This window comes from Mastomys coucha, unplaced genomic scaffold (genome assembly GCF_008632895.1).
Source record: "Mastomys coucha isolate ucsf_1 unplaced genomic scaffold, UCSF_Mcou_1 pScaffold5, whole genome shotgun sequence".
NCBI lineage: Eukaryota > Metazoa > Chordata > Mammalia > Rodentia > Muridae > Mastomys > Mastomys coucha.
In genome coordinates, this window is record NW_022196911.1 from 46,288,796 (window position 1) to 46,298,565 (window position 9,770).

Genomic DNA, 9,770 nt, shown 5'->3' on the forward strand with positions numbered 1-9,770 from the left:
GAATACATATTAAAATTGCTTTATAAACCCAACTCTGTTCCCTTATATGAACCAATGGCTTTCCTTTCCCTTTATCTCATGCATATGTAACTGCTAGATATAATCCCAGCGACTAATAGGTGAAGCACGGAGGGGCAAAACTGTTGGTCATTCTTTGCTCCAGAGTAGGTTGCAGGATAGATAGCCCAGGATCCACGAGAGTCTTTCTCAACAAACTCAAACCAAGAAAACCCAAGAACAAAAGGAATAAGGGTTTTCCTTCCCCTTGGACTGAATGAAGTGGTTCCCTGTTCAAGGTCATCATCCATGTTTTACCCCAGTTTCCCTTATATTCATGTGAATCTGGTAGCAACACCTTCTACTACACCTGCTAGAAGAAGCAGCTGAGTGTTTCTGTAAAGCAGGGAAGGGTTCCAGACATAGTCATTCAGGCTGCTAACAGGAATGAGATGAAGTTAAAGGTGGCCAGGCCCAGAGTGGGCCAATCCAGGGTGGCCTTCATCATAGGAGTCCCCACTGCTCTACCGTTTCTGCCTTTGCCTCAGACCTTGGCTTCCTGCTATTCCCTGATCTCCTCCACTGCTTTGTGTTTCTCTTTGTGCCTTTTGATCATGATATTGCCACATACTCCTTCCCTGATTACTACAGATTAGATATAATTTTAGACATGATTTTTATTTATAAAATAAAGGGTTAAAACATCTGTATACTTCATGTTCACAATGTAACTTTAAGTTATGTGAACATATTTAGTAAATGTGTCAAATATTAAAGTACGTGGGCACAGAGGCTCATGCCTTTAATCCCAGCACTGGATTAGGTAAAGCAGAGGCAAACAGAAAGGTATGGGGACTCTCTGCATTGTGAGTTCCAGGATGGTTGGGACTATAGAAAGAGACTCTGTCTCAAAAAAATTTTAAACTATGGATAACTATATTTGGTTGTCAACTTGACTGCATTTGCTGTTAACTAAGATCAAAACATGGAGGCACAACTTGTTTGATTTTTTTTTTTTCCTAATTTTAAATCGGTACATCCACCTCTAATCCCGAGACTAGAAGACATAGATTTTTTTCATCTGGATCTGTAGGCATGGAGGGAACACACCTTTAATCTGAACCACACCTTCTGCTAGAATCCTATATTAGGACATGGAAGAAGGAAGTATTTGCTTGGCAAATCGTCGCTTGGCTAGCAAGTCCATCCCTTCATCTGCAACAGAGCCTACTGCTTCAGGAATCTAGTGTTTTCTGAAGCCAAGAAAAGTCAACTAAGACACAGCTGGAGTTTGGGACTTTGCTGTCACAGCCAGATCAGGACCACAGCCTGTAAGTCATTCTAAGACATTCCTTTTAAGAATATAATTATACTTAAATATACATAAATACATGTATATAGAGACACATATATATGGAGAGATTTATTCTACAATTTTTGTTGCTCTACGAAAAAGTGACTAATACTAAATAGTTGAGTTTGTTTGTACATAGTTTGTTTGATATTTGAGTTTGAGCCTAGAACTGGTTGTATAGCCTAAGATTCTCTAAAATCAGAGCCATCCACCTGACTCAACCTCCTGAGATGGGATTAAAGGATCCTGGATAACCTTTGCTGATCCACTCTACACATCCAGGTAGGCTGGGGCTGACTCCATCACATCCCAGAGCTTTATAAACAACTGGATCTCCACCTGGCTGTCAGACTTCCAGAAGCCCAGGGAAGTGAGCACAGCTCTACCTCCACACTCCAAACTCTCTTTTACCCACCAGGACACAGCGAACCCCAGTTCCAGGACTCTGTGGAGCACACACAAGCTCTGGAAGGAAAATGCAGGTGATTTGGAAGGCCATGTATGTGGGGGGGGGGTCCACTTTTGGTTTTTGTGGAGGATGACTGGAATATTTGTCTTCAATTGCTCTCATAAATTTTATAGCTACATGTGTACCTCTGGCATACATCTCCTCTTCGTATGAATATGAAATCATCTGGTACTCTGAGCAAGCCTCATGGACTGTGTTCACAGCCAAGACATCTTGGCAAAACATGGTGAACTACCTTGAACTTGAAGCCATGTCTGTAGTTTGCAGACATACAGAAGTTGGTTCTCTCCTTGTACTTGGCCTTTCTGGCTTTTCCTTTGTTTGAGGCAGCATCTTGTTGATCCAAGGCCACAACCCCACTGTATAGCCAAAATGACCCTGAACTTTTGAACCTGCCTCCGCCTCTTAGAAAAGAGCTGGGGTTATAGAAACATGCCATGCACCCTTGTTACATTTTTCTTGACCTATAATTATTTGTTCTTCTAATTCATCTGATATCTTAATATATTTGAATCTAAGCTGGAGTTTATGAGGATGCTGATATGGATTTCTAGCACTAGGATAACAAAAAGGAGTTTGGGGAGAAAGTAAAGTGGAGGGAGTGGGTGAGGTCTTTAAAGGAGAGGGGCTTTGAGGGCTCCTCCAATATTCATGGATGGTTTCCCTGGTTACACGTCACCACCATGGTTTCCCCTTAGGTGAGAATGAACCAGCATCTCTAGATTAGGAAGGAAGAGTCCGTTGTCTTCGCAATGTTGAAGAGGCTGGCTCCGGAAGCTGCTCACAGCTGAGAGACAGAGAGATTCTCATTGCATGAAAGTGATTTTAATATTTTCTTTTTTCATTTCTCAACAGAAAGAAGCAAACCAAGGTGAAGAAAGTTTGGGAAACACTGAAGAGTCGAATGTGGGACGGAGTGGGAAGGGGGCAGAACAAGGGCCCTCAGGTACTCAGAGGCAACTCTGAGAAAAAGCAAAATCTTCTACCATAGTTGGTTTTCTTGAGACATACAGACTTATACAAGACTCCAGATGTGGACAGCTGTGTCAAGGATAGACTTGAACTCAGTGGTCCCAGGTTTCTGTCCTTGCACAAGGTCCTAAGTCTTGGAGGCTGTTAGTGCCTCCCTGGGACAGAAGAGCCTTGAGTCCAGCTGGGGGCAATGTCCCTAGGAAGGAGGCATGAGTCCAGCTGGGGGCAATGTCCCTAGGGAGGAGGCATGAGTCCAGCTGGGGGCAATGACCCTGGGTAGCACATGTCCTGTGACAACCCTTTCTATTCTGTAATATATTTTCTACACCTGAAGACCCCTATGCTGACTTGTAAGTGAGTATGCTCCACGCTGTTGAGCAGGACAGATAGGAATCCAGAGTTTGCAAGCAAGTGCTCCTCATCCCTTGGTAACTGAATGAGGACATTCCTGGCTTCTTAGTGTGCAGAAAGGGTCCCTAAGAAGAGTTCAGATGTGCACGTGCATGGTGTCAAAGGCACTCATCACCGCCCTCCGTCCCTTGCAGGTCCTTCCCGTAGCTCATGGACTGACTCTGAAATCAGGGTCTTCCTGCAAGAGTGGGAAGTAGTTGAACATGAAGTGGGCCACACAGGCAGGAAGATGCACAAGAAGACCAAGTTTCTTTGCCAGCGCCTCTATCATCGGGGCCTGAAGAAGAGCTGGAAAAGCTGTTTCCACCTACTGCGGAACCTGCAGGATCTGCACAGGACTCTCTGTAATGAGAGACCAGGGATTGAACCCTTGTTTTCTCCTTATGCAGAGGCCCTGTACAAGATCCTGGGCTCCAGTCCCCAAGAAAGCTGGTTCCCAGGTGAGTCTATTCTGTATTCCCTTTTCAGGTTCTCTAGAGAGCAGCATCAGCTGAGCTGTCCTTCATGAGCACATGAGCACACAGTGTGGGAATCCCCATTCCCACAGGCCTCCATTGCACGTAGCAAGATAAATATGTGTCCTCTCTGTCTGTGTTCCTCTGTCACCCCAAGCAAATGAAATTAAGACATGCTCAGGACAGGGCATGCTCCATGCCACACAAGACAGACCATTGCTAGACGTGACTCAGAGAAGGTGAGGGTGATGTTTTTCTGAACTCTGTTTCTTCTCCCTCTCAGGTCCTGTCTGCAATGGGGCTGATGACTCCATGTCCCCCATGTACCCTCAACCTCCCAGGTACCAGCCTTCTGATTATGGCATCACTGTTCCTTCTGCACCGCTTCAAGGGAACCCGCTGCCGGTGATGTCACAGGAGGACTCCCCGTTTCCCACCTGGGAGCCCTGGAATCCCAGCTATCCATTGTCAGTTCCACACCTACTTCCTGGCTTTGTCCCAGGAGACCCCAGCAGCCTCAAGCAGCCGTGGTCAACTTGTGATTTACACCAAGATCCCCAATGAAGAGAAGTGGAGATCCCCTGTTTATTCCCTGCAAACCTCAGGATCATGCAGTATTGTGGATTTAAGCATCTTTCTCTACCTCATGAGAGAAGAGAATATGGAATTAAATGAAGGTCCTCGAAGAACCCCCTCATGCCTCATCCTTGTCGCTTCAGTGGGGTCCATAAGGAAAGAGGGGCAGTGGATTGTTATTTGGTCCCCTGCGATTTGCCCTCTCGTATCTCCATCTGACCCCTGGCATGGAGTCCTCTCTCCTACAAGAGGAACCTCTGCTTCCATAGACATCTGCTCATGCCCTCTTCATCCTCTAAGCCCCTTGTTACAGAATCCTTGTCCAATGTTTCAGTCTCAAAGTCTCCACCACACAGTGCCTGGAGCTACAAGCTCAGCAAGTACACAGACCTTGGTTCATCTACAGCAATGAAAACATAATTGAAGATCTAGTCTTACATGGGACGTATTTGTAAGATAATGAAGAAACAGAGTGGTGGCTTGAGATTGGGCTCCGTTTTGTCACAGACTTCGCCATTTGGTCCACAGCTGATGGCAATATGTGTTGAGATTCGGGTGCTTTGGGCTTCTGGGAGGAATTGTTACTAGTGCTAGTTACTAGTACTTTGAGGGTTTGAAGGCTCATCCTCATCCCACGTCCCCACTGCTCCTGTTTGGTTTGGTTTTTGTTTTTTTTGTTTTTTTTAAACATGGCACTCATTGCTTTAGCGCTCCACCTGTTGGTTCACTCGCCCTTCCATGGCTGCCATTTGCTTCTTGTTCCCTCAGCCTTATGTTCTGCTGGCTCAGATGGTTTCATTCCAGAGAGGGAAGTGTGCCTGCATCAGCTTCCTTATTTTCTTCTGCAATGGAATCAGGAAGCCAGGGAGGTTAGAGTGTCCTCAGGGTATAAAGTAATGAGCAAAGGATGTTTGCGTGTCTTAGCCCATCATCTTAGTTTCTGTGGTAAAGGGAACCTCTCAGGATACAAAGGCAAATTAAAGCACTTTTTTATGGCTGGAAATAATCCCGCCACGTAAGCAGAATCTGAAGTAACATTTAAGGGTCTTCTAATTAACTGTAATATAGGAATCAAAACAGTCATATGTACCCATTTGACCGAGAAATGAAGTTAAATGACTGGTTAATATCCAGGCCTAGAATCCATCCTACACCATTAGATGAGCCATTGATACATTACATAAATACCTTTGGAATGGGATTATGTTGGACTATTTATTTAATCACAAATTGAGTTCATATAAGAGAAATACCATAGCTTACCCGCTGAAATATGGTTTCTTATTCTACAAAAATCTACACAAATGAGATGTAAAAATCCATTGAGTTTGGTAATGCTCTTAAAAGCTGATTGCTGTCTAATGGTAATGTAATTGTTGACGTTGGGTCCTCCCTTATTGACTACTCAAGCATGAGTAAGGTAAGCAGTTAATGTTTTATGGCCCTTATGGTCTAAATAAATCCATTCCAAAGGTTTATCCTTTTGTGCGAAAATAGCTGTAGAAGCCAGTTTAGAGGGGAAATTAGTACGTTTAAAGGGAGAGAAGCATCCACTGGATACACAAATGCCTCTTTTAGTCTGGATTGAAGTGCCTACAGTTCTTTTCTTGCCTCTTGAGATAATATGTAAAGACTGTCCAACACATTAGGTATTCCTAAGGCATACCTTAGGCATTCCTAAGGTAGAATGTAGCCAATTAATACTGCCTAATAATGTCTGAAAGTCGTAAGTGCTTTTAAATCTCATTGTGATTTCACAGTTGTTCTAGTTACTGGTTGCCCCAGGTACCGCAGTGTCTGACATTTGTGCATTTTCATGGGCGACAATAAGCTCATTTTTACAGAGCCTGTCTGGAGTCCTATCATATATGGATTGTAGCTCTTCCTTTTTAGAAGTTAGCTAACAGGATACCACCCATACAATAACTAACATAAGGCTGAGGCAAGGCCTGTCTCACAGGCTCTAAACCCTTTCCTACACAGGATTCACGCAGAGTAGGCGAGTTTGCCCTGCCTTGAGGCGATGCAGTTCTTTCCTATCAGAGCTGAGGTACCTTAGGATGGAGAAAGGAAACAGAAACTGCTGAATGCCCCTCATTGTCAGGATGACTATGAAGAGTATGAAAGCAATCTGTTAAATTCAAAACTCTTAGAGGCCAGTCTTTAAGAATAGCTGTGGGTGTAAGTGAACCAGGCTGTAAAGTTGCCATGGACCACATGGTGGCATTAATAGTTCCCAGATAGATCAATCAGCAATCTCCATTTACCAGATTTCTTCTTAACTACATAACCAGGAAAACTCCAGGCAGAGAGAGGGTTCTATCTGCCCATTTTCCAGCTGTTCTTAGACTCACTGCTGAAGAGCCTGTAACCTTTTCTTTTACAGGGGGCTACTGGGATGTCCAGCAGTTCCTGGATTTCCATGCAGTTTTTATATGTGGTATTTTTAGTGGCCTCTATGAATAACCCAATCCATGTTGATGATTTTTTTTCCTTGTGGCAATGTTGGTTCAATAATCCCTAGTAAGTCTTCTCTAGTTTCTTTCTTTTTTGATATCCCATACTGCCACTTCTCTTGTGGAGAATAGGTACCATTATCGGTACAAATACAGACCTCTGCATTAGTTTGTTGTAGAATGTCTATTTCCCAAAGATAAATCAAGACATGGGAAACCTACGGTTATCATTAGGCCCCTATACATTATGGTTTTGTAGCACTTTGTTTAAATCTCATTAGAGCTCATAGTTCCCAATCCTATCAGCATTGAATTTACCTCCATAACAGGACATGTGGGCAGCCATTCTTCTATGGTTATTATAGAGACATGAGCCATAGAATTAATCAATGCTGTAAAAAATTTTTCCTCTTATTTTTAGAAAATAAGTATAATTGATTCTGCTTCCTGACCAAAGTTTCCCTTCAGACTTCTGTCACCAGTGTCCTCCATTCCCCTCCCCCACCTACTCCTCCTCTGTTTCTATTCAGAAAAGAGGGAGGCTTCCCATGGATGTCAAACAGTCCTGGCATATCAAGTTGCATTAAGGCTGGGCACCTCTACTCTCCTATTAAGGCTAGAAGAGGAAACCCGCAGGAGGAAAAGGGTCTCAAAGGCAGGTAACAGAATTCGAAATAGCTCCTGTGCCTGCTCTTAGCATCAAGCTATAAAACTATAACATATACACAGAGGGCCTAGGTCAGTCCCATGGAGGCTTCCTGGTTGGCAGTACAGTCTCTGTGAGTCCCTATGAGCCCAGGTTAGTTGATTCTGTGGATTTTCTTGTAGTGTTCCTGACCCCTCTCGCTCCTACAGTCCTTTGTCCCCTGCTTCCAAAGGATCCCCAAGCTCTGACTAATGTTCAGCTGTGACTCTCTGTGTCTATTTCTTTTTTCTTTTTTTCTTTTTTTAAAGCCTACAGCACCCGGTATTCCCAGGCGGTCTCCCATCCAAGTACTAACCAGGCCCGACCCTGCTTAGCTTCCGAGATCAGACGAGATCGGGCGTGTTCAGGGTGGTATGGCTGTAGACCTGTGTCTATTTCTATCAGTTGCTCTCTGATGATAGTTGGGCTAGGCACCAGTGTATGAGTATAGCAGAACATCACTAAGAATAATTTTGTTGACTTTTAATTTTTTTGCCAGGCATGTTTGGTTCTCCTATTCAGGCTCTGAGTCCTTGGCCCTGCAGGCAGTGTCAGGGGTGGGCTCCCTCTCATGTCATGGGTCTCAAGCTGGACCAGTCATTGGTTGTCCCTCCCCACAATTTCTGCACCACTTTTACCCCAGCACATCTTGTAGGCAGGGCATATTGTAGGTTGAAGCTTTGGTAGCTGGATTGGTGTTCTAGTCCCTCTGCTGGAAGTCTTATCTGGTTACAAGAGAGAGCTGGTTCAAGTTTTATATCCCCCCAGTGTTAGGTGTCTTAGCTAGGGTCACTCTCATAGCTTCCTGGGAGTTTCCATTGAATTAGGTTGCTAGCCCATCCTAGAGATGTTCTCTGATACTAGTTGTCTCTCCCTTGTACTCTCCCCCTCCATCCTTCCCCCACCAGATCCCTCTTGTTCCAACCCCATCCCCACCACCCATTTAGTTCCCTCCCTCCATCTAACCCTTCTCAGTGAGATTCATATACCACCCCCCCCACCTTTGCTCTCCTTGTTCCTTACCTTCTTTGGGTATGTGGATTGTAGCATGATTATCTTTTACTTTATGGCTAATATCTACTTATAAGTAATTATATACCATGTTTGTCTTTCTGAGTCTGGGTTACCCCACTCAGGATGATCTTTTCTGCTTCCATCCATTTGTATGCAAATTTCATGATGTCACTGTTTTTTAACAGCTAAATAATACTCCATTGTGTAAACATACATTTTCTTTACCCATTCTTTGGTTGAGGGACATCTAGGTTGTTTCTAGTGTCTGGCTATTATGAATAAAGCTACTATAAATTTAATTGAGCAAGTGTCCTTGTGATGTGGTTGAAAGTTCTCAGATATACCCAGGAATGATATAGCTGGGTCTTGAGGTATATTGATTCCCAATTTTCTGAAAAACCATCACATTGCTTTCCAAAGTGGCTGCACAAGTTTGCACTCCCACCAGCAATGAAGGGCTGTTTGCCTTGCCCCATGTCCTTGCCAGCATGAGAAGTCACTTGCGCTTTTAATCTTAGCCATTCTGAGGGGTGTAAAATGGAATCTCAGAGTCATTTTTAAACGCATTTCCCTGATGGTTGTGAGCCATTTGAGACTCCTTTTCAGCCATTTGAAATTCCTCTATTGAGAATCTCTGCTTAGATCTGTAACCCATTTTTAACTGTATCATTTGTCTTGTTGATGTCTAGTTTCTTGAGTTCTTTATATATTTTGGACTTTAATCCTCTGTCAGATGTGAGGTTGGTGAGGATCTTTTCCCATTCGGTAGGCCATATTTTATCCTTTGGACAGTGTCTTTTGCCTTTGAAAAGCAGAAGTTTTCAGTTTCATGAGCTCTCGGTTTTTAGTTGTCGATCTTAATCCCCGTGTGATTGGTGTGCTGTTCAGGAAGTTGTCTCCTTTGCAATGAGTCCATGGCTATTTCTGACTTTCTCTTCTATCGGGTTTAGTGTATCTGGTTTTATGTTGAGGTCTTTGATCTACTTGGACTTGAGTTTGTGCATTCAGATTCTAGCACCATTTGTTGACGATGTTTTCTTTTTTCTATTATATAATTTTGTCTTTGTCAAAAGTCAGATGTCCATAGCTTTGTTGGTTTACTTCTTGGTCTTTCATTAGACTCCATTGACCAACCTGTCTATTTTTATGCCAATACCGTGTGGTTTTTATTTCCATTGTTCTGTAGTATCTTGAAATCAGGGATGGTGATACCTCTCGAAGTTCTTTTATCGTTCAGGATTCTTTTAGCTATTCTAGGTTTTCTGTTTTTCCATATGAAGTTGGGTACTTTTCTTTCAAAGTTTATTTAAAAAATTGCCTTGAAATTTCGATGGGACTTGCATTGAATCTGTAGATTGCTTTTGAAAAGATGGCCCTTTTT

General features: G+C 43.3%; 1 protein-coding gene and 1 non-coding gene across 2 annotated transcripts in view; one reads left to right on the forward strand and one right to left on the reverse strand.

Annotated features, from left to right (window-relative positions):
- LOC116078653 overlaps positions 1 to 4,528 on the forward strand; it is a 9,395-nt gene extending 4,867 nt beyond the window's left edge. Inside the window, exons 2-4 of the mRNA XM_031354007.1 lie at positions 2,676 to 2,766; positions 3,338 to 3,643; positions 3,942 to 4,528. Of these exons, the coding sequence (XP_031209867.1) occupies positions 2,676 to 2,766; positions 3,338 to 3,643; positions 3,942 to 4,222 (678 nt within the window). The 3' untranslated portion in view covers positions 4,223 to 4,528. The remainder of the gene's footprint in view (positions 1 to 2,675; positions 2,767 to 3,337; positions 3,644 to 3,941) is intronic.
- A 3,114-nt stretch (positions 4,529 to 7,642) lies between these two features.
- Positions 7,643 to 7,761, reverse strand: LOC116079284. The gene has a single exon (XR_004113860.1). It is a non-coding gene; the product is annotated as a 5S ribosomal RNA (ribosomal RNA).
- Positions 7,762 to 9,770: the final 2,009 nt, after the last annotated feature.